Raw genomic sequence first — 26655 nt, forward strand, 5'->3', positions numbered from 1 at the left:
TAAAGTGATGATATTTTTAGCTAAAAGTGGTGTTACGTATTTATTTTGTACATTTACATCAGTTTTTACAAAAATATGTACATATTTTTACAATACCAATAGATGATTTATGCTGCACTACATCTTATTTTTAATAGTAGCAGTAGAAAGTAATGCAAAACTTAGCAAATTTATATCCACTATATGTACTATAATACAATAAAAATGACAAAACTGTACATTTACTAAAGAATGAAAAATGTTGATTTTTGGAGAATTATTTGGTAGAAGACAAATGTAACTGCGAGAAGAAACCAAATACTGAAGTTATTTTTAAGGCTTTTAGAATGTAATTTAGTTGAAACATTATTAATCTTGTTATTAGAGCCTTGGTGTACAAGTTAAACCTGGAGTCACTGTACTTCAGGGAACCAACACACAATTAAGATGTGTGCTGGCAAACATGTACACCTTGCTTTAGGGTAGCACTAATCTCTAAAGTTAGCATTATAATGAACACCTTAGAATATTAAATAAAAAAAACCCAATTAGTAATTCTCTCATTTTTCCTAACATTGTAATGAAAACTAGCAGGTGGTGGTGGTGGTGGTGGTGGTGGTGGTGGTGGTGGTGGTGGTGGTGGTGGTGGTGGTAGTAGTAGTAGTAGTAATAGTATGTTTGAGCCATGTAGTGGAGTGTTGAGTCGGCCTCCACCTTGGATGACCATGACCACCATCTGGGAACATGACCTCAATGGCTGTCTTGGGTGACCAACACAGTCAAGCACTCCTGAATGTTGTACTTTCCGTTACGGCCATTACCATCGAGCACCCCACTCTGGACCTTCATCTTGAATGGCCTTGACCTACTCAAATATAACTGTGTAGAAAATCAAATTTTACTTTATCCTCTATCAAAATTTTGAAATTTCTCCTGCTCTCTCATCCACTTATGCTATAGCAATGTAGAGATGGTAAATGGATATTTAAATGAATTATGGTGGGGAGAGGATTATGATGATAGGGTCATCTACCAAGGCAATTTCACTTATAATGAAGTCATATAGGATGGTGGCTAGTGTGGTATCAGGTGAATCAGAACATGTTCCTTAGTGTCTGCCGATGTCAAAATCTTCCACAAAAAAATTGAATGGAGATGGTAAACCCCACGATTTGACAAAGAGCAGACCATATCTTCGTTTGAGAACTTTCTCCACCAAATACATGTCAGGATACATCGTAGGCCTGATCTCTTCAGCATAGAAGCCTCCTGGAATAGGTTTGTGGCCCATATCTTCGATGTAGTAGGTCCTGGGCCCTGATTCACGAACATTAGTCTCACGGAAAAGTTCAGGACACCAGTTTGCATTGAAACCCTTCTCGAAGACACCTTTCTGCTTAGAGATACGTACAATATCGCCAACACTAGCTTTCATTTCCATGGATCATTCTTCCTTTTTTGAGGAATATGTTCTGAAGCAGGCAATTGTGTTTTATATCTTTGGGCTTCGTTTTTATATTGATTGTAGAATTGTACTCTCATATAAGATCTGACAAGATAGCTAACCAGTTTTAATTTCCATTAGCTGTGTACTGTTGGAAATCTTAGTCTACAAAGTTCTGTTAAACCTCTCGTCAATGGAAGCTATGACATTACTAAATGTAGAGTGGTAGTTAATATAATTATTTTTTTTCATTAAAGTTTTGAAGGTTGCATTGTGACAGTGAGCGACCATCATGCAAAATGGCTGCCATGAATTTTTTAACATTGCCCGCCTTCTTTAATTTCCTAGGTTCGACCCAAGTAAACTTTCTATATACATTGATGTACTTCAAACCTTTATTCATTCAAGTATATGGAAATGTCAACAAGGTCTGCCGGGAATAAATTATCATATCCACGCACTACAACTTTGCGACTAAGGTATTTTCGCTCTGCAGGAGCATGATGTACCTGTGTTATACCATTATTACTGTTTATTGTAAAAAAATATATAACTTGCTTCATGTAATTAATTGATAATGGTTAGTTTCTCATTACCGTGGCCTGTGTTCCCATTGCTCTGTGAAGTTAACAAGAGACGTAGACATACAATCAATTTGTTCTGATCGTCCCAATAAAGTAACCTTTTTTTATGCCCTACTCTTAGGCATTCCTCCAAAGTACAGATGTCTCTTTGAGATGACGAACACTTGTTTTAAAGAAATGTTGCTATGGCCAACTGCTATAAAAGCACGTCGCATGCCAAGTTTGACATCATTAAGCAACTGTTTCCAGTTTTAGGTTCACAGCAACATTATCGAGGAATTAAGTGAAGCCGATTATATTTCTATACAGTGAACAATCAGCATGCTATTGCACAAAATCTTCACATTCCCGTAAGGCAAAAAATACAGTCATCGCAAAGTTGTATGCGTGGACTTGATGATTTATTCCAGGTGGACCTTGTTGAGATGATACTATATGCTGTAATGAATAAAGGTTTCAAGTACATATTGACAGTCATCAATGTGTTTAGCAAGTTTGCCTGGGCCAAACTTGTAAAATTAAAGAAGGCCAGCAGTGTTACAGAAAGGTCATGATAGACATTTTTGCATGATATTCGCACACTGTTGCACCTACAAATGGACCAGGGCATATATTTCTACAATACAACCTTCAAAACTTTTATGAAGAAAAATTATATGAACTACCACTCTACGTTTAGTAATGTCAAAGCTTCCATTGACTCTGGCCTACGATGTATTCTGTCACGTATTTGGTGAGTAGACTGGGAGAGCAAAAGGAATTTTCAAATTGTGACGGATAGTAGATGACCCTATCATCATAATCCAGTCTTCACCATGATTCTTTTAAATATCCACTTCCCATCCCTATGTTACTGTAGCATAAGTGGAATGAGAGTGCAGGAGGAATTTCAAAATTGTGACTGCAGACAAAGTAAAATTTGATTATTTTACAAAGATATATTTGAGTAGGTTAAGACCGTCCAAAATTACGGTCGGGTCCAGGGCGTTCGTCAATGATGGCCGTAATGGAAAGTGCAATATTCAGGAGTGCTTGAATGTGTTGGCTGCAGAAATCTAGGTTATCCAAGATGGCCGACAGTCAAGGTCATCAAGATGGTGGTCAAGGTAAATGTCATCCAAGCTGACAGCCGACTTTACACTCCACTGCCTAGCATCAAACACACTTATTTCCTACAACTGGTAGTACAATGCAATAATAGTGCAGGTTTCTTTTTTTTTTTTTTGTGGTGGGAAAAATTTGTACTTTAATTGTAATTAGATTGGTCTTACACAAATCCTAAACAAACAAACAACGAACATGAAATGAGAATAAAGTATTCGTAGAACCACAGATACAGAAGAAGCACTTTTTAGTCAAACAAAATACTTCATTGAGAACTCAAATATTGAATGACTATGTATGGATTGTATACTGTTCTGTATCTGCTTGCATTTACATAGTTAGTACTGATTCATATTATCTTTGGTGACGTTGCGGTGTTTTTAACAGAAAATGCTATGGACAGATAAAAACCAAGCAATGGTTAGAAAAATAATGTATGCTGACATTTTTCATCTTTTCTAGCAAATTATAATTTCAATCATAGTAAGTTTCATTTTTAAATATCAAATTACAGTATTTTGTAAATGCAGGTAAATTCTCAGTATTTTATAAATGGAAAATTCACTTTTTTTTTTCCAAAAAAGCCAAAGTTCACCTAGTAATTCTCATTATCGCAAATGTGATTCCCAGCATTACCCAAATAAATTAGCTTTGAGTTGGTACCTTTTTGGTTCAGAGCCCACTGCAATCCTTGATGTGTGCCATGGTGTTGAGTAGTCGGATCACTCACCTCCTACCGAGGTGATCCAAGTTCACACTTTGGTTGCATCAAACCTGGAGTCTTTGCAAGTGGGAAATGAGCCAGACTTAGCCCGTATGTTTTCTCAGGGTTATCCTTTTTTCTCACCTATTTATTTGTGAAGGCTCTAGTCTCATCCCCCCGCCTGTTATCTTCAGTAACCCTGTTGTCCCTTAAATTTTAAGTCCTTAGTCATAGTCTTTCATAGCCATACCATCTTGGTGGTCCCATGGCCTTAAGAATTTTTGCATAATCGTAGCACGTAAAACTTTAACTTTATCTGTACTTGAAACTTAAGGTTGTGTTTCATGGTTTGTGGTTATGCATATGAAGGCTTAAGGTAACAGTACCTCCTAACTTATAGTGATAATCTGAACCACTATGATTGTGACTTGGTGCTTGTAGTTAAACTTGAGTCACGCATGACTTTAGCGGTTTTGACCACTTACCATCTGCCTTAAAAAGAAAAATGTTAATACAGATGGTTGTGTAGAAATGTTAGACCTGTGACACGTTACACTGTGACACAGGTTTTGAGGACTTGATGCGAGCGTACACCAAGGCGATGCCTGTGATCATGAAGGAAGAGCACGGCCAGACACCTCGTTTCTACGTGCGATGTCTGGTGGAGATGGAGGACTTCATTACGGAGGTGTGGGACGATCGGGAGGGCAGGTGAGTTTCCATCTTCGTTTAAACACATTTGCTTTCTTTTCAAACTTTGCCTGCAAACAAATCAAGGCTTTGGGTTGGTGTTTATATATATATATATATATATATATATATATATATATATATATATATATATATATATATATATATATATATATATATATAAAAAAGCAAATATTTAATTGAACATTCACACTGTTACTTATTCATTAAAAAGAAATTTTATTTTCGATTTTCAATTTTGTTATTTTATATATCTGGGCATGCGGTATCTTTTTTTTTTTTGTTCCCAAATTTTTATCGCTAAAACTTCGGCTTCCAGTGGCTGTTTTGTTTAGAAGGGTGTGTCATTATTGGTTTTTTTTTAATTGTCAGCGGTAAGTTCAATAACAACTTTATTCATTAAAGTATATAACTTTTGTTGGACAGAAAGAAATCTGTCCACCACTTTTACTAGATCGTGAACGATATGAAGATACATGGTGTAAACACTTTTGTTGTTGATTCATCTCTTGTCTAATATGACTATATCAAGGAGTGAACCCATCCAGTCAACAAAAATAATTACTAGCAGTCAACATAGTGATAAACCAATAATAAATAATGTGTACCTGGCATATGTTATGTTGCTATTATGATAGCTTAAGCAACATACAAGAGCTACTTAATTATGTTCAGGAAATATACTTTTATCACAGAAGTAATATAGTAGTACAGGAATACTTTCTATTTTACATTATATAAAATGGTTTCTATTTAATATTCAATTGTTGGTATTAAATATGAATTGCTGTTTATATGTAACTTAGCTAATTATGTTGGTTGCATCAGAGATGATACCAACATCGTTAGCTAAGTTACATATAATTTTATTAACATAGTAATATTTGGAAACCCTGGAATTAGGTTTTGCCAATACAGTGGCCTCCCTACTATTATTTGAAATTACATAGCCATTTTTATAATTTGGTATTTTAGTCAATGTAATTAGCTATTTTTACATCACAGGTAATTACCAAGTTAACAATTTAAGATATATTGAATGCACTGTTACTGAATTGTAATATATTTTTCTTTCTAGAAAAAACATGTCCAAGAGTAACTCCAAGTCTCTAGCTTCCTTGCGCCAGAAATTGCGTAAATATAACAAAGATTTTGAGGAAGAGTTATTGAAGTTCAGAGAGAATCCTGATCTTCCAGATGAAGAAGAGGATGAGGAAAATGAGAAAGGTTAGCTATAGTTTCTTCCTTATCATATTATTGTTTAACCATTTTAAAATGATTTACTTTTTTTTGTATTATAATTTTATTTTGTATTAAGGAGAAAATTAGTTTTGAACTTTAATATTTGAAGATTTAGTTATAAAACTGCAGTGTGTACTTGAAAAGTACTTGTAATATTTTTTTGATAAAATATTTTGGCAGTTAATGCAGTTCAAAAATATTTTTAGGACTTTGACAGAGGACTGCAATAAAATGAAATATTTATAGGCAAATAAGTAATAAGCCCAATATCATGTGCTGTACAATTCCTAACCTGACCTCACCAATTGGTGCTATGGCCCTTGCAAGGCCTTGGCCTCCTACTTTACCAGCTAAATTAGCCTAGCAGCTAAATTAATTATATTACACCTCCATATGCAGCATGACAGTGAAAAGTAATGGTTGTTGTTGACTAGCAACAGGCCCTTGTGGGGCAATAATTAAAATAAAAAAAAAAAATCATGCAAATTAAATTCATTCCTAAATTGAGTATAGTGTATTTTCTGTAGATATGCAAATAACTTCAATTCGAAGATAACAATAAAATAACTTGACAACATAAATTCTAAAAATTATTTTTAATAAAATATAAATAAATTCTATCATCCATTGCAGTGTTCTTTGCCGGTTTTCGTGCCAGTAAACCTGACGTCAGTTCCAGGTGATACACAAGCAGAGCCTTAAAATGTTTTGAAACTGTACAATGCGATAATGAACTGTCATTAGCTTTGAACACCGTTTACCGCCAAATTCTAGTTTGCATGTAATCAGTAGCACTATTATGTCTCATAATGAAAAATTCACTTCAATATAACATTAGAAACTTTATGGTCCGTTTTTTGATTATACTATTGCCATTTTAAACAATCATCATCAGTCTCTGCCTAGTGAGCCTTAATGTGCTCATGCTAGAATAACACATGGCAAATTTGCAGAATAGCAGGGTCGGATGACCTGGCGAGAACAGTGCGTCTCTCATTAGTGATGAGCCGAAGGAAGGTGTCCAGTTGTACGTTATTCATTTGCTGTCAATCCTTAATAAAGTCCATGTTCCTAGCCCTTCGTTGACCTTGCCGGTTGGTTAGCACAATAACTAGTTTAATTCAGAGCACATACTTAATCGTCTCGTGCCTGCGATAATATTCAAGAGACCGTTGCCCGCGTTCAACCCTGCACAATCTATTTTGCTGATGCTGTGATACCATCACACTTGCTGCCGGTCAGTAAATTAAATCAAAGAAACAAGTTGCAATAACTTAAATATTTAATTATTTATTTATAGCTTGACACACGCCTACCAACAGTCTAAGGGCTTGAACGGTTGGCACGACACCTACAGACAAAAGACAAATGTAGTCAAGGCAAATACGTGAACACTCCCCCCCATCGGCTCCAAGAGCAGGTATTCATTCACCGCAGCAGGTCAGCGCATCCACAGTTGGCCAAAACATTGAAGGCGAGCATACCACATAGTCAAACTATCATGAAAATTAAATTTTTAAATTTTCCCCAATCTTATTATTTGAATTTAATATTTGTTTTCCAAAACATTCATATTCAATTGAAACTTAAAAACTTTTCTTTTCAAATGGTTAGTTAAAGGGAAAGATGTCTCCACTTGATGACACTTCTTTTAATATCTTGTGGACAGTATTTATATTGGTGGGTGGGCTGCAAGCAGTGTAAACATAGTTTCAGTTCCTTGGTGAGTGTAAATTTCTGTTTAGGTGACATCTGTTCAAAATTAGTGTTTTTATATAGTAAATGTATAGTTTATTTTCAATAGTTTTTCAATTGTAATTGATGGTGTCCAAATTATTGGAGGTATTTGATTTTTAAAAAAAAATGTAATTTAGAAATAATAGACTGTTAATGAGGCACAATTCACTTGTTATAATTATTACTGCTTAGCTAAAATATTTTGCGAGGAAAGAAATTTTAAATCCATATTTTGTGTGATCCTCTTTGGCATGCGTTTAGGTGAGTGCTAAAGGTATTCGCTACCCTTATGCGCTTGGCCCAGCAGCTTGGGAGCAGCTGTAGAAAGGCCTAACAGTATATTGCTGTACTCTGGTTTGGTCAGTTGTATTGTGTTTGTACCATCTCTTATGACATCCGTGTCATTAAGCCTCAATAAAAAAAATCTGTATATTTGTTCCTAGAAGTTGCAGAAGAATCAGAAGCAGAGATTGACAAAGCTAGTGCTTTCAAGAAGGTGGTTGCAGAGACAAATGGAATGGACAGTAAATATGCAAAGGTAAGTAATTTTGTTGGATAAATTTAATTTAAAACTATTTTTGGATGTACACAAATGCGGGTTTACATAGCATGTCATAGAGAAACCTCAAGAACGGACAAAGTGAGAAATGCACAAAAAACACAAACCAAGTCAAAATTAGCAGATGTCAAAATTTTAATGCATAGGCAGCACAAGTAGTTCAGTGGGTTGAATTAGAAAAATAATTATGGCACAGTCAAACACAGTGGCTGACAACAACGAGACAGTTGCAACAAGAACAGTAAAAACAAACAAAAACAATTGTGGGAAAAACAGCGATGACAGTACAGAAAACATCGTAGGCTTTCTAAGACAAAACAGTTGCAGTGTTTTGGGAATTTTCATCTGCTACCATCATCAGGCACAAACAGACAGCAGTCACTGAAAAACAGGTGGTTTAGATGTGTTCAACCCCCTCTCCCCCCCCTGCTCTCACCTTCCATCTAGATAAAATTTTGCATACTGGTTTTTAAAATAAAGGGAAAATAACGGTTGGATCTCATTTTGAAATGCTACCCGATCTCTGTTCTTAACCCTTAAAATCATAATTTTGGTTCTACTAATGAAATTTTGCACACCTGAAGTTCAAATAATTGGAAATTTTTGTCTACTTATGATTTAAAAAATCATTCCTATGTTGAAACAAGCTTTTGAAAAACCACTCCCAACTCTTTTCCACCATTTAAAGTTGAATTTTGGTATTACTTAATACAATTTCCCTTATTGAATGTTCAAAACAAGGGAAAAATTATTTTTTACATCTGGTTAGCAAAAAACTATCTCCAACCCTCTATACCACATCAAACATTAATTTTGCTAGGTCTTGATGAATTTTTGCAATCTTGACTTTCAAAATTAAAAGAAAATTAATGTCCGGATCTGATTTTTAAAAAAAATATCATCTTTCCCCGAAATGAAGTGAGATTTTTCTCTACGTGAAGCCCAGGCTGTATATACACATATATACACATATATACATACATAATGCTATCGCACGGGGTGTTACTAGTTTAATCAAAATGTAGTATGTCATGGACGCCACCACATGGTACTGGTCATGTGGAACTAGCAGCTCTCGTCTCAGGGCTGTGACATCGCCCATGTGCAGCGAGACTGGTTTCCCCCCAATTAAGATATAACACAAAACAAAACTATGTCCACTCCCAGTGGTGGACATGCTTCATGAGTTACGGTGGTATGCCAAACAGGCTCTTGGAGGTGGCCTACACACCTGTCTCCATGCGGTCGCTCACGTCAAAGAAACAACTATTACAAAGCCGGCAGCATGAATCAGTTTAAGGTTTGGTCCAGGAATCCATGTGTGCTGGACAAGTTAGAGTTTGTAATACATAGCAAAGTTTAATTAATGAATAAAAAAAATTATAATTAGGTCAAAAAGTCTACTATCCGAGGTAAGCGAACAAATGGATGTGGATCAGTGATTACAAAGTTGAAGACGATTGTGAGCGGCAGCGACAGACTGGCCTCCTCTCAGTGCGCCTTAGAGGCAGGTCACCTGCCCGTTTCCAGCCGATCACTGTTACATATATTTTGAAATCGTGCCACCGGGTAAAGGAATGACTACATATAACCCTTATTTAAATTCAGCCTAATGGTTGCAAACAATAATATTGGTTAATTAAACTATTTAAAACTTACTAAATATTAAATCTGGTCCACTTCAAGACTCGTTGGGCATTGTTCGGACCTTGGCATATTTATTACAATATATTTTAAAAGCACCAGTCTTGAAGTGGTCACTCCGTCCACTTTTACATAAAACACTTGGGACCACAATAAAACATGTTCCATCTTAATTTAATTGCTTAGATATGGGAGCGGAGCCCTGAGATTACTGCGCCCTCTAGCGGTAGTTTGTGGCACGCTATTCATACACCCATACATCTACACCCGTACATCTACGCACGTACATGCATGGTGGGCTGTTTGAAACACAGGTTGATGGAGGGAGGAGAAGGGGTCTGATGCTGCGAGGCATAGCGGGCTTAAGGGAGGGCACAGCCTTGGACAACAACAAAACATGCATATTTATAGTTACACATACACACACATACACTGTGCTGTAAAATATTTTTCTGTTACAGAAGTTATTTAACCATGTTTCTATAATTTTTGTAATGATTAATTTCAACATATTTTAGTGTTTTAAATCAAAGAGCAGTGCAGTCAAAACTTAATAATACAAACTTGAAGGAACCATAATTTTGTCACTCTGCGATAATGAGGTTTGCATTATTCTATTACAAAATTTGATCATAATTTTTACATAATTTCTATATCAAATTTAAATAATACGCTCTTTTATACTTTACTAAATTTACTTTTTTAGCGATAGTAAAATACAGTTTAGGATGGCTACACCTGTAACTCAAGGATTATTTTCTACTTTCATACTTAAAAGGATTAAAGATAGAAGGATAAAGCAAAGATCTATAAATTACCTATAAATACATAGTTCTACCATAATTTTTGAAGAATAGAATTTCTAAGCATTTTTTTTCCTCTACCTATAATGAACCAAAGCAATGGCTTCAATATTATTTTAGTTTAAATTTCACATTGTTTCGTTACATCCTTTACTACATTTGATTGTTAACCGTTGGAACATTCATACACACATAACCATACTTTTATTTGAAAGAAATTACTTAGCACTATAACTTCTAGAGACTGTGAAAACATAGTGCACTAATGAGAATTTTGTATTAACAGGGTTTTTATTAATGAGTTTTCGCTGTATAATTTCCAATGCACATACATAAGTACCTACTTTTTTTTTTTTTTGTGTGTTGCTGCTGAAATCAGTTTTGTGTGCATGTAAGTAAGTATTTATAATTTCATAGTGTTGCATTATCAGTGCTTAGCTTTGCGCCAATGGACTAATTACATTTTGTTTCTGGCCATGGCAAAATATATACGCATTAGCCAAGAAGAAAAGAAGAAAAAATATTTGCTTTGTATTTGAAGAATGCAGTTGGCAGTATGAAGTGTTGGTGAAGGTATAGTGTGTGTGGTCTCATGCATGGGTAGTGAAGGCAGCCTGTGATTACAGAAGTTGGCTCAGAAGGATGACAGTAGCGGGGATGACTCATCTGATTGGGGCAGCTCGACAGACAGTGGTTCGGAGAGCAGTGGCGAAGATGGCCCCTACACCAACATGCGAGACCGTTTTCTCAAGTCCAGGTGACAAACTCATGACTTTCCACAAACTTAAAAAAAAAGTTTTTCCTGCATTTAAAAGTGCAGTAAGCTCTAATTTCTTTTCTTTTCATTTTTATGTGTTTCATCAAGTACACCTAAAAAACATTAACCTTTTAATATAGGTAAGTTCAAGTTGTGTGAAACCAGTCTGGCTTATTAGAGTTGCATTGCTGGATGTATTGCCAGCCAATTTATTGAATAAAATCTTTTGCTACACATTAAGAGTGTGAAAGTTATGAGAATGCACATTGCTAGAGACTCAGAAAATTCTTGGGTAGCACTTTGGGGCATTCCATGTCAAGTGATCCAATCCTCAATTTTTTTCCTCTCATATGTCTTCCAATTTTCTTCTCTCTAAGTATTTTTAATTCAATTCTTGTAATTAATTTTATTTATTTATAATTAGTTACATGCACATTAACAGTCATAAGACTTTAGGGGTGTGCACACTCAAAAGCAAACAACAGATACATACATATATAGAGAAAATAACACACAAAAACAAATAATGCAGGCATTGCATGTAGGTAGCCACTGCCTGCAGACAGTTACCTCAAGCAGGTAGGCACTACATGCAGGGAAGTACCATCTGCAGGTGGGCAGCACATACAGGGAGGCGTGACAGACATGCAAGCATTACTAACAAAACAACACAAATGACAAATATAAACATAGACACAACATAATGCTTCTACCTTTGTTAGTTAAAAAGGTGACAAATTTATTTGTCATCAAACAATGAGAAGCTCAACTGGAATTCAAATTTACATTAATAGCATTATTATTTTTTGGGGTTCCAAAGTTTTCTGTACCAAACTGCAAGCCTATATTAAATAAATATTCGAAAGTAAAAACCATTCTTCTACAGGGAATGCTGTGTTTTTTTACACACGCTTCAGACACGACTCATTCAATAAATTGAATATACACACCCACAACACACACACACACACCCACACACCCACACACCCACACACCCACACACCCACACACCCACACACACAACCACACCACACCCAACACAACACACACAACCACACCACACAACACACACAACCACACCACACCCCACACACAACACACACAAGCACACCACACCCCACACACAACATACCACACAACAGAAACACATACAAACACAAAACAATGACAGTGAGTTAGCATGCAACACTACATACAGTAGAACCCTGTTATAACGAATCTGAAGGGAGTAGTTTATATGTTCACTATAGAGGGGAAACTTTATATCTGGGAAAACTTTTATATTGGCAATACATACTCAAAAGCAAAATCTTAACTACACATAGGCCTAAGCTAAGAAAAGAACGAATGAAAATACTCAAAGCAACAGTTTTATGAGCAAATGCAGATATTATTTTTAATGAACTACACTTTCTACTACCTAATGGTTCTTGGAAATCGGCGTATTATCCTTTTTTCGGACATTTAATATTCTGACGTTATCGCAGCTTGAGAAAGAAGATTGTTCAGCTTGTTTAATATTGTACTTAATGCGGATGTTGCAATTCCCAGTTCCTTTGCTATTAACACGTGCGGGACAGTGGGGTTGGAGTCTCCCTTTTCAATAATGTCCAGTTTATCTCGCACAGATAATGCCTTACGTTTTTTTCCGCATTTTTCACCTTTTTTTATGTACGTATTTCTTATTGAAGCACATTTGCAGCTTAATAACGCGTAATTCTTTTTACCGTCAAAAGTAAATAAACGAAAAATAACGAGTCTGGTGCATCAAAGATTACTACGTATCATTTAGTATCGCAGTTGCTAAAGCTGGAACGAAATTTTCTCACTTTCTATGGAAAAATTTTGTCCACAGAGTTCTATCTAGTGGTAGTCTTAAGAACCTTACCCGATCAAAATGTCCGAAACGTGAACCATAAAAATGAGACGTAAAAATATTGAATTTGCTGCTATAATGTAAATATGTATTTGTGTGGCGGTAATTTATTTATAATTTTGATAACATAATAAATGTACATGCGTTCGCCCATTCTTTAACTATGCAGGGAAAACTATTTTTTTTTTCACCAAACTGATCACCATTTTTGGCTACGCGTAGCCTACCAAGGCCACTCGAATACGACTTGTTTATAATATGAACAGTGGACAATCGAGTAGCGTATTGCGGAGAAAAACTTCAATGTGATCCAGAATAGACGTTTTGTGAAAAAACTTTTAATTATATGAAAATATTTGAGATAAATGTGCATTATGTCGGCAAAATTTGTTCGTGGTACACGGGAAAACGTATCAACATTGACAAAAGTTGTGCGCTATATCCAATAAATTAATACATAACCTCAAATCATTTTGCCGGGACTGAGACGGAAATTCACAATAAACGGGAATTCATTATAGGCGGGTTCACTATAAACGGGTTCTACTGTATTTCCAAGGTGTTTCCTCCAAAATGTGGCACTAATTTTTTAGTTAACTCTTGCATTGCTAAGCAATGGGAATATTTTTATAAATGCAATAATCACATGAAAAAGTTTATGTAGTGTAGCTTTGGTAATTATTAGTTTCTTCCCAAGAATAAGTAAAAAAAAAAAAAATCAACATTAACAGCATTACCACAATCTGAGTCAGAAAATTTTAGTAAATTTGGCAGTATGTCATTTATCTTTGCTATGTTTAATATTAAATTAGCTCAAACACCCATAATGATTCCAAAATTATCACTTTTTGAGAAAACCAAATTTGTAATTTTCCATCATAATTTTTTAGTATTTTTTAATGAAACACACCTATTAAGTTGTATGGAACCAATTTGAGCTTTCTAACATGAACCATTCCGAATGACAAATATTTTTCTAGTTGTGAAACATGCAAAATTTGAGTTATTTTGTAAATTTTCTAAATTAATTTTAAAAAAACCACTCAATAAAAATCAAAAAAATAATAACTATTTACTTCATGCAGGTAAACTATAAAAAAAATTATTACTATCTAAGATGGTCAGGTTTAATTTGAATTAAAACTGTACTGGTTTGACATGGAATGATCCATGTGTGGATAATATTGTTTGAATAAATACAGCACACCATTAAAACCTACACCAGTGAAATAAAAATTGTTATGTAGTTTCCTGAGACAGGGTATACATGACTGGATTATCTAGCAAAAAATATAACAAGAAAAACAGTTGTTTTGTAACGGAAACCTATTTTCTCTATCGCTATAATTTTTGTGTGTAGGAACTTATTTCCGTTTGCTTTGTCTAAATCAACATATCATAACCTAAAAGAGATTGTGCTTTAAAATACTAAAGTATCTTTGAAAACAAGAAAACAGATATAGTTAGTATACATAATGCAAAGAAGACATCATATCATCATGTCTAGAGGTGTAAAAGTAACGAAAAAAAGTGTACCCGTATGTATTCGTTACTACAGTAAACTCCCGGTATACCGCGCCCCGATAGATCGCGGAATCGGGTATATCGCGGGTCAAACCATGTCCCCCAATCAGAAATTAATAATAATAATAATAACACAGTAGAACCTCGTTAATTCGTGATGGTCGGGACCGAGATAATCACGGATTACCGAATTTCACGGACTAGCGATTAAAGCCCGGAAGGTCTTGTCAAGCTTCTCAGATACCGGCGTGCAGCTGGGTTAAGGCCAAGGTCATGTGACGTAACATCTACCGAGGCTTACTGCGCCATGGCAGCAGATGGATATAAATAGTAAACTCTCCATTATTCGTGTTAATTGGGACCCGCCGATGCCCGGCTAATTAAAATCCTGTAAAAAAAAAAAAGTAATAAACCCGGATAATCCGTTCACGGTAAAGACCGTCTTCGAATTAGTCTCTGCTTAAAAAAAATACGGCACTGCCTAGCCATTAGTTCACGGTCATTTACAACAGCCGAAGAGAGAAAGATAAGATCGTGCTGAACTTGCACACATAAATTTTGGGTAGCCCCCCCCTCCCTCTCAATCTTCCCACTTCGTCCAGCCGAATGCCAGCCAGACACGTCACTCGCCAGGCGCCTGCCGTGCGTTGGCGGGTGGAAACAAACAAAGGGAGACGGGAAGCAGAAGTCAAGACATCCCCCTCAAGTTTAAAGAGTGACAAATGTGACAGCTGAAAGGGGGACGACACAAAGGGTCGGTACAAACAGCGTTGCAGAGTTTGGCGGCCCATGCGAAGGCTTGCAGTGTTTGCCGGCCGCCGGCCCGCGTGACGTTAATTTTAAGCGCTGACAATTTTTACTTCTCTTTTTTTTCTGCACTTTTAAATCGTCCCGGATTATCCGATTCCCGAATTAGCGCGTCACGGATTAACGAGTTTCTACTGTAATAATAATGGAATAAATGATTGACAGCCGATTAGGATAATTTTGCGTTGTAACTCACAAACTAAGCATCGGGCAGAAAAAAGCCTAGGCGTAGAAAATGTCCGCAGTGAAATTCTAAACAAGATATCTCCGTACATTATTCCTCTATCTTGTAGTGTTTTCAAATTATGATCCAATCCAGACCAGTGTTATTTTCTGAAACATTAGTTCTTAACATTTTTTTTAACCCACAAATAAAGCATCGGACAGGGGACCCGATAAAGCCTACCGTCCAGCGACATTATCCAGCGTGACTCGGCTGGGGATTGATTTTGGATAGGTTTGGTTGACGGCAAGCGCTTGGAGGGGAGAGGCGAGCCGAGAATATGCGACCAAGACACCCGGGTAGAGCGGTAGACGGGAGGAGTGGAATATAAGCGCCAGTGATGAGAGGGGCGATTAAGCCGAAAGGGGGGAAGTCTGGTGACCTTGAGTAGTTCACTCATTTCCGTCTGCACACTTCTCGTGGTCACGTGTGTTAAGCGGAGACATATAAATGTTTTGTTACAACTTGAACCTACAGACGTAATATTATTCGTTGTATTATACACGTTCATCTTTTTACTTTGGTATAATGTTTTAACATTAAATAATAAAGTAAATCAGCTAGCGTAATTTTAATCTTTGCCGAGGAATTCCCAGTGGTCCAATACTTACGTGAACCATACTGTACCACTTTTGCCGTGAGGTAGTAAACAAGCCCCGGATATGTTTATGTGTAGCGGCCTCCCGACCTTTAACCAGAGGCTGGGGAATATAACACTTGCCGATCCGAGCCACACACACTCAGCAACTCGACAAAGCGTTTGATGGAATAAGTAAAGACAACGTTTAACAGACTTTTTAATACGGCGCCACTGATTGCGCTAAAATTATTTTGGCGCAATTTTTGTATCCCACATGTGACCATTTATAATTTACTATAAGCATGGATAACAAAGTTTAACCACTTTACACGATAGACGATTCTTTATTTTATATTGTACGAATGCTAGAATAGTTTTTCACGTATCTGCTGCATACTTCTGCAAAAGACACGCTATTTGTAAGTACGTAAATCTAGAATTTTTATTTTGTCAATCAAACTCGGTACTTTGCGATTCATATTCGGTTTGAAGTATTACTATGGCCTTTCTATTTAGAAGACTTTGACCACAAAATCGTGTGTAACCGCACACACTGCACTTACTTTGTTACGGACACTCAGACGAAGCAGATACTGTGGCTGACACCACGAGACTGGCAGCAGCTTGTGTGCCGCACGTGTGTATGGCGGCGTGTGGCGCGCTCGTAGGCCGTGCGACAAACTGTGCGCGGCATGCGGAAAAATAAAAAATAAAATTCAACATTTAATATTTATATTTACAATTTATTATTTTTATTTTTTCACCCGCGTTTAGTGAAAACTGCGGATGCAAAGTCCGCACAAAGGCGGGCCGTCTATACTGTGCGTGCTTGCCGACCTATTAGAACACAGGCGGTGTTTTATGCCTTTTGACCTTGGTCACATCGAAACATCGCGGTTATGCAACAACGCGGGTAAAAGTTATGTCCCCCGACAACCGCGTTAAATAGGGAGTGTACTGTATAAGAATTAGTACTCGTTACTATCGTATCGTTACGTTACTCGTTACTTCTGATACCGCATAACATGCTATGTTATGTTGCAGCAACGAATTGAGTCGTATTGCGTACACGTACAGTATGTCGTCGCGTAAATAATAATAAATAGAATATAAACAATTAACAATATTTGATAATTAACAATTTTTGTTAACCAAGAAACAATTACATCTCATTAGAGCGGCTTTATTATATTATCTCTTTTAAGATAAGATTAAAAAAAAAAGTGAAAATACGCGATAATAAAAAAACAAAAACATACATATTTCTAATTTGTAAAAATTACTTTCTTACATTGCTTCTGTTCCAATCTCAAACTTTGTCTACACACACAATACCTTTAATAAACAGTAAAAAAACTTGGATGACGAATTTCCAAATTATACTTTACTTAATAAACAAACATCATTCTTTGTAACGTAAATTTATCGAATATGCACGCGCATGCGTAAAACATATGAAAAATGCGAGTAATGAAATGCATTCATGTGTAACGTTCGTTACTCGTTACTAGATGGCGCACCCGTTACTCAGTACCGAATACATACGGTTTGCTACAGCTCTAATCATGTCATTCTGTTGTCAGATAAAGTTTACAGCCTATTTTGTTTTTTGCAGTCATCATAATTACAATTCAGAATTCACAATATCACACAAAAAACAAAATTCAAACTAACAACTGACTATCAGACTTCAGGATAGAGATGTCGTGCAACACTTAAAAAACAAATGTAAACAAATTCTTGTTCATTTTATTACCAACACATCCAATATTACACCACACGCTTCTTCAGGTTTCAGTTGGCCAACCCGTGGCTAAATATGAGTTGTAAAACACCATTAGTTTTTCAACCAGAAGTTAGCTTAACTGTCGGTTGGCTATCCTTCAGATTTAATGGGAGGTCATAAAACCACCCTTTTGAGCAGTCACAGAGACTTTACCAAAGTTTACTTTTTCTTGCAACTTACACTTTTTTTACTAACAGTTCAGTTCCAATTCAATTAATACCAAATATTCATAGTAAAATGATGAAATGGTGAGTTCTTCATTAAACTGTTTAAGGTTTTATTCATTTAAAAAGTGACGGATTACTTAGTGAGGAGGTTTCTTTAGTTAATCTGGATTTTAATCATTTACTTTTAGTTTTGTTCAATATATAACATATAAGGAAATCTATGGTATGAATGGGAAATCTTCTAATTTAATCATTTCTCACTTCATTCATTTGTAGTGTCATAGTGAAACAGTTCAATTATTTCACATAATTTAAATAAATATCAGTAAAAAACTCGTAAATGAATAAACACCACGTTTTTATGCATAACAGGAAAAATTTTGTAATTACAAGTGTCATTAAAATAACATAATTTACCGTGTGTGTCATTACATTAAAATGCTATAATTTCAAGTGGTAAAAATGTTTTATTTCCCAACAGAAAGAGTGCTGGTACACACATTGTAATTTATTTTAAGGCTGAAATTATTATCCTCTTTTGTCTTTATAAGCTGTCTTTTATAATTTGTAATTGTAAATGAATAAACATAAAAATATATAATTACTCTTGTAGATTAAAAAATGGGTTTTTGTATGTGGGTTTGTAATTCAAGAGTTTTTATGAAGTGATCTTAAAGAGTACGGAGTTTAAAGGAATCAAAATAGAATAGAACTATAAATGAGAGATTTGAAATTGTATTTAGAATCTGCATATTTTGGGACTAAACTTAATACATTCTAATTTTTTCTAATGTTCCAGTTAAAATAGCAAATAAGGGATTTCACTGGATATTTAATTGCATAAATGTCATGTGGTTTCCATTTTCAAATTTTTTTTGTTTGGTATGTATGAAGGAAAAATATTGATTTTTATTTAGTTAATATTTTGAGGGTATTCTTTAAAGCAACATTTTTTGTTTTATTAGTTTCAGAGTAACGGACAAAGGGGAAGCAGAAAAGAAAGAACGTAGGAGTGACAAAATCAAGCTACGAAAAGAGAGAGATAGAAAACATGCGCAAGATGAAGATGATGATGGTGACGAGTGGACAGTTGTCGATCCTGGCCCAATTGTAAGTGCGATCTTAGTTAGTAGTCAAGTTATTTTTGTATCTGTTTACATTGTTACCACTTTTTAAAAAATTACTGAGTAATTTTCTTCATGTTACAATGAAAGTCATTAAATTTTCATTTTTTTTTTCTAGGAACAATTGACATGATAATGTGGGTTTGGTACGACTAATGTTTGTAATGCGCGTTACAATGCCCAGAATATCTTAGCCTGGTTGCCGTTGTTTCTGTCATTGAAAAAGGGAAGCAGAAAGACCATTTAAGGCCTGTGTTTTTGAACTAACACTTATAAAATATAAAAATACAGTGAATTTCTAATCCAAAGCTGACATATTTTCCTTGTTCAAGGGTATTTTCATTGTCTCCATTCTTTCACTTATCATACATGCAATGTGTGTGTCTCTCTTTCTCTCCTATTTTATTTCTCCTTTCTCTCATTCACCTTTTCTCTTTTTCACTTTTTCTCTCTCTCTCCCCTTTACTTTCCTACAATCTTTTTTTTCTCTCCTCCTCTCTCTTCGTTGACAAGTGGCATCACTGCATTACTGCACTTCATGTTGTACGTTGCAATGCTGGGTGTTTCTCTAGTATTTCCTAGCTTCTGGTTTGAGGTTTAGAATGTAGCATTTCTACGTAACAAAACTGTTTATTTTCATTTATATTAAATATTTGCTGATTAGTTTTTAATATGAGTACTTGTTTAATTTTTATACTAAGGTCATTCCATAGTATGGGTGTGACAGTTCTACTTTATACAGTATAAATTAACACAGGATAAAAATACCTTTCAAAATGGAGAAAACATGATAGTATTCAAATTCAACATAATAGTTTATGATCATTTATAATTGCTTTAAATGACCCAGTTACAGGTGTGACACATTTAGTAGGTACCTAAACTTACGCAGTCTCTGAAAGATCCATTAAACTCAGTGAATTCACTAGTTTTTTTTTTATAGTCATTTATTTTGTTAGTCATTTTATGTATGATAAATAATTTATTATAGAAATTTCTACTGCCTATCAATTTTTTCATTAGTTTCACACCACTTTTTAATGTTACGGGTGTGACAGTGGTTGGTGTGACCAAGTCAAAAAAATACCTCTTTTAGCATACAATAAATGTAAACAAAATGAGTAAGCATAATTTTTACTGTGTAGAATCACGGGGTTAATCTTGAATTCCGTGTAGGCTTCACCCACTGCCAAAACAATATGGAATTTTGAATCATTTGTCTATTTCCAGTGTTCATATCTTTCATAGACTTATCATTTATTCCAGTAGCCTGACAACTTACCGTATATCATCTAGACTATAAAAATCAACAACTTTATTTTTATGGACAGTAGATATTTATTTAGTTTTTTTTTTGCAACTTCTTACTTTTAACATTGCTTTTCTAAATTTCTGAGGGCATCTGTATAAACCAATATGACATATGGTTGAAGTTACCTTTGCTGAGACTGTCCATAATTTCTTTCTTTCTAGGTATAATCTGTGATATTCTCTATCATTTCTTCATTTTACACTTAACTAAATAGTTTGGTCTATTATCTCTTCTCTTCTTATGTATTTTCTAGAGATGGGTCGAGTCTTGGTTTATCGAGTCGAGCCGAGCCGAGTTGGGTCAGATTGACTCGACTCGAAAACCGAGTCACATATTTTATCAAGTTCGAGACTCGAAACACGTTTCGAGTTAAGTACCAGCATCGTGACATTATAGCACTTTATTATAGGTTGTCTTAACGTTTTCGCTTAGTCATTAATACAGTAAGAAATGATAATGACCTTTAAACAAAACAAATCCCGTGCAAACCTAACCTTGCCCGCTACCGTGCTACGGCGCTATAATAGGTACAAGTGCAACCAAACCTAGGCCTACCTTCATTTATGAACGTAACGTCGTAACGTGATTTTGTCGATAGTGGCGACAGTTTATAGGACAAAATTATGTCACATGACCATTTTATATTTAAAAAAAAGCTTGGAAAACAGCGTGCACTGTTTTCATTTTGTTTTTCATCCTGTGTTTACTTCAAATACGGTACCGCATTTGTTTACAAAATACGTCAATGGATTTTCACTGAAGAAAAATTTGTTGCAAAACACACATATATTAATAATCATCACGTTTATCGTGGCCTGTTTATAATAACTCGTATAAACAAGAGATTTCCGTAACCTAAAAATAAAAACATAAAATAATTATATTGTAATATTTAGTAAATAACACCAAGCCGTGATGCGTGAAAATGGCTGCGTGTTAGGCCAGCCAGCCTTGCATTTTGGAACTAAATTTAGCTGTGCTCCGCTACGCAGCGCTGCGTGTCAATAACGTTTAGGATAAAATTACTTTATTTTTGTTTGAATAAAATATAATAATAACAACGCTCATGCATTTTTATTTGGCAATCAGTTACTGATCGCCAAATCAAATGCATGAAATATTTATTTAAAAACATATTGATATTCTTGTAGTTGTAACAAGTTCCGGGCGAGTAATCTTGCCGCGGAAAGTGTATTTACATTGAGATTGTGACAATGTGACAAGGCCTATATCCCCTGAGCTGTTTGTTCGTGTGGGGATCTGCCGGTGGATCGGAAAAAAAAAGTTACGTAACTCGGGAAGCCTTATTTTCACAGAAGAAAGAGCCAAACTCCCGATCGTACATCTTCGTTTTCTTTTTGTTCATTGTAAATAAAAATGGCGGTGTTGATAAAAGGAAATATCATAAACAAGGCAACGGTATTTATTTGTACGCCGCCATATTTTTCGTTTGCAGTGTGTCCGTGAATGTTTATTTTGGACAACTCATGATAACTATGGTCAATTAGGTTAGATTCGCTACATTATAAATACTTTAAAACATTGTGGACGGTTGATATGGTTAGGATAGCTACATTAAAGTTACTGTGAAATCATGTTGAAATAAAGCTTAGTTTTTTATATTTAAATAACAATGATTTGAATTAATCATTTAAAATATTTAAATAACATAATGATTTGCTAATTAATCATTTAAAATATTTAAATAATGCAGATGCATCTTGGATACACAATTTTTATATTAATGGGTGTAGTAATATTTTATTTATCATATTCGATGCAAAAAATTATAAAATTATAAAACTCGAACTGACTCGACCTCTTCAAAAATTTTGTGACTCGAACTCGACTCGACTCGAAATATGAATTGCTAAACTCGACTCGACTCGAAGCCAAAAATCCTCAACTCGTCCATCTCTAGTATTTTCCATCCTCTTTTTTAGATACTACTAATTTTTTTGTCTGCATTTGTTGCTTCTTTAAATTTCTTCACATGGTCCTTCAGAGCCTATTGTGGCATTTTAGTATCATTTTAGAGCCTATATATCAGGCCTCTACAAAATTTCTGAAAATTTAGGAGTTAGGAACAAAATCTTGGAGTTAGTGATGAATAAAACATAATTTGTGAGTAGATTTAATTTAGAATTTATTTTAACAATTAATTACTAAATGGTACCTATATAGCAAATAGCTACAATATCAGTAATATCAGAGTCAAATTATTGCAGTTTAATTACTGTTCTGGTTTTGTGGACCCTGTCATTTCTGTATAGCAAGATTTGGTAACAATATAATTGCCTTATTTTATCAAAACCACTGTACACACGCCTCTCAAAGTAACACTGTTTTATCTGAGCGGTTTTGAAGTAATGACACCAATAAATATGGCATGATTTGAATTAGTGCAGTCATTCGTTCAACGTAGCACATTTTATCAGTTACGTGAATTTTTATTTCAGTGCACGCACATGGCAATGCTACTTATGTAGCATTTAATTCAATGCACTGAATTAATAATGTAATAAATCAACAAACAATATTTTCGTCTTTCCTTGGTAACAATTCGCTTCCTTCATTGCGTGTTTACTTTAGCCCATTAATATATTTCAGTGGTTTATAATATGTAGAAATATCTCTCACGCCCGATTATTCAGCCAATGTTTTTGTATTATGCCATCCTGCATGTCGGACCATCTCTGGTGAGAAAAGTCGAAAGCTTTTAGGGCTAGTTTACCTTGGGTTTACTGGGATGCACTAGTGGCAAATCTTGGTAGACACGCATTTAGTAAACAACAGTTGGGGTTTACATAAACATGTTAAGTAATCTTTCTAATAAAAGAAAATTTTAAGTTAATGCTTTTATGCTGTAATTTAGTTTCAGGTTGTTTAATCTCAAAAGATTTAGGGGTGTGCGAATATTCGTAAACACGAATAGTTGCGAATAGTAACTGACGAACTATTCGCATTCGTAAGTCGAATAGCAAAATTTAAAATTGCAAATACCGTATTGGCCCGAATATAAGGCGACCTGCAGTTTCAGGAGGCCAAACAAATGTAAAAATTCATTAGACATACATTTTGTGTTGATAAATCCTTTTTGCATTTATGTATACCGTCAGTTGGGGTAACATTGGCCCTTTGAGGGTAACTTTGGCCCAAGACAAAAAAAAATGTTAAACCATGTTACAACTCTTCAAAATATTTATTAGATGTGATGATACATATGTAACATATGGTTTAACATTTTTTTTTGTCTTGGGCCAAAGTTACCCTCGAAGGGCCAATATTACCCCAACTGACGGTACCCATTTAACTTTCCGTTTCACTTAAGCTACATATTACTATTTAGTAGTGTGTTAATCGTAACAAAGCAAACAAAAACAAAGAATGCAGCTTGCCGGAACAAAGCAAGTGGCTAGCTGCCATGGTGAAGCATACGGCCATGAATAACTTCGGTGACGTGACCGCGAATATTTGTCCATATTACTTTCTGACAAGAGAGTCTCTGTCCCATGAATTTTAAAGAATAATCTATGATAATTATTTTGTTTGAAAGGTTTTTGCATAAATAAAGAGTGGATTACTGTGAAACTGTGAAATTATTAAAATAGCTTTTGAAGTAACGTACCAAATTCCTGTAAATATGGCGTCTTCGTACGTGTTCGGCAATGTTTGTTTTACAACAAAGAAATATTGTGGAAAGACAGTTGGCAGCCGTGAATTTCCAAACATTACATCCGAAATGTTCTTAACATTTGCCGTTTGTAAACGTAAACAATCGTTCTGAAAATAGCTGTGATATTTTAGTACAAATATTTCCGTTAAAAAACTGAAATTAAATTACGGTAAATGTTAACACGCAATTGTACACAAAGTACAAATATGAATTGTGTAATAAAATGTTGCCATTTCGAGATGCTTCAACATTCACATTTTTACTCAAGAACAAATATTTTAATTTTTAACTTTAAACAATTGTGAATTACTGCAATATTGGGTGGTTTTATCGTTTTCCCCGTGTGAGGTAACAAAGTTTTAGTTAATATAAAATATCGTGAACATTTTAACAATGTTTCTACTGTAGCTTTCAGCTTGGAACTAATGTTTACGGTCCTGACGTCTTGGTTGCGAAAATAAGGCAACTTCCAATGTTCTCATCTCTCGTTTATGAAAAATGGTCGCCTTATATTCGGGCCAATACGGTATTTACAAATACGATATTTACATGGCTGTGTTTTATTTCTCATGGTGGTTCCTAGAGCTTCGGTTTTCACCAGCTTCTAATGTAATTTCCAAAGTATTTTGTGACACCCCTCGTGCCTCAAAATAGAATTATTTGGAATTAATTAAAAAAGAGCCTTGGAAACATGTTGGATAAAAAAAGTTAAATAAATTGATTTACCAGAGGCGACACGAGGTGGGGAACAAACAAAATTTAGGAACTTCCTGTAACAAGCAAGGAGGAAGTTGGGGGATCGTTAAAATCAATAAATAAAAACTACACGATTAACTTGATTTATAGTTTCCCTGTTTTATTTGCCCTGATGAATTTTCTTGTTTCCATTATTTTACATACAAAAGGTTTTAACAATTTTCAAAGATTAACAAAAGAAAAACGAAAATGGGCCGGCCCGCGCTTACTTAAACCAATTTACATGCTTAGTTTGAAATATAAACATTTGCATTATGAGCTTCACACCCAAAGTTGGATGGATCCGATGATTACATTGATAATTAGTTCTATTCGTTTTACATTTTCTTGAGAAAAACACTGGTCGCTGGTGGGTTGGTCATCCGCTTAAGATAGTTCGTAGCTAGGTAAGGGGGAAATGTTGAATTTACATTACCACCCGGGGTCTTCAAAACGATCACGTCGGGTAGTAGAAATGTTTCTTCTAATGTGACCCACGGAACAGGAAAGGGGGGGGGGGGGCCACGAGATGGGAGCATCAGTCTCTCCCTGTCATCGACCCTGTCTGCAACAGTCCAAATCAAACCTGATTAGAACTTGTATACAGGCAGTCTATGGGGCAGAAAATGCCCAAAAAAAAATTTAAAGGAAAAAAAAAAGGGGGGGGTCGCGAATTATCACTCACCAAAACAGGGGAGTTGCCCAGCACGCTGCAGTCGTGGAGTCAGCCAGGATCTGGAGCTCGCGAATTGCGCGGCAGGACGCGGATGATTTCTTCATAATAATGATTAAAAGAAAAAATTTTTGAAGGCAAATAATTAGACTATGCAGACAGACTAATCTACTAGGATTGACTTGAGGGATAGCATCCCTTATGCAAAGCGACTACATAGTCGTTAGCGGTCGGATGAAGTCTTGCCGATTCGCCGATACTCGATGGAGATCTGTCTGCAGACGCGACGCGAGTAGATCTGTGTCGCGGCCAACCGCGTCTCGTAATTAAAAGTGCCCGCCGGCTCTTACAGGGGGAGGGAGGTCTGGGCCGCCGAACGATTCCGAACTTGCCCGAATGCGGGCGAGAAAAAAAACTCTAGCAGGAGTCTTGAAGTTGGCATCACTGGGCGACAGTAGAGAACTCTGTCGGAGGGGTCTGAGTTGAAAACAATCGACTCGCGCCTGGCGTCCATATAACTCAAGGGAAAGCAGGTGCTGCTCTCTGGCGCCCTAGATGGTAGGTTAGCGGAGAAGTTCGCGACTTGGTCGCTAGGTAGCGCTTGTGATCAGTTTTGGCACACTCGCTTTTGCGAGAAGACCTTGAGAACGGTCACTGTTGCCCAGGGGGTTACGACCGGTCATTGGTCTTACTTGGAACTGAGAAGGGGGGGGGGGGGGGGGTAAAATGCAACGCTGATGGGAATCTACGTCCCGTCGTGGCTGCAGAGGGGCGAACATAACACTAACACGTGATGAAAAAAGCCAATCTCAGCTCGTCTCTGCGAACTGGTCGCCTGCAAGCTACAGGCTTGTCTATGCAGTTAGGGTCACGAAGAGAAATGATATTACAGGCTTGAGGCGTGA

The 26655-nt window shown here is 35.7% G+C and overlaps 1 protein-coding gene across 1 annotated transcript in view; it reads left to right on the top strand.

Moving 5' to 3' along the window:
- LOC134529613 (eukaryotic translation initiation factor 3 subunit C) overlaps window positions 1-26655 on the top strand; it is a 98176-nt gene that overhangs the window by 23516 nt on the left and 48005 nt on the right. The window contains exons 4-8 of the mRNA XM_063363899.1: window positions 4381-4525; window positions 5604-5752; window positions 7948-8042; window positions 11137-11267; window positions 19196-19340. Coding sequence (XP_063219969.1) covers window positions 4381-4525; window positions 5604-5752; window positions 7948-8042; window positions 11137-11267; window positions 19196-19340 — 665 coding nt within the window. The remainder of the gene's footprint in view (window positions 1-4380; window positions 4526-5603; window positions 5753-7947; window positions 8043-11136; window positions 11268-19195; window positions 19341-26655) is intronic.

The sequence above is a fragment of the Bacillus rossius genome, chromosome 2, assembly GCF_032445375.1.
Source record: "Bacillus rossius redtenbacheri isolate Brsri chromosome 2, Brsri_v3, whole genome shotgun sequence".
In the NCBI taxonomy this organism is placed as follows: domain Eukaryota; kingdom Metazoa; phylum Arthropoda; class Insecta; order Phasmatodea; family Bacillidae; genus Bacillus; species Bacillus rossius.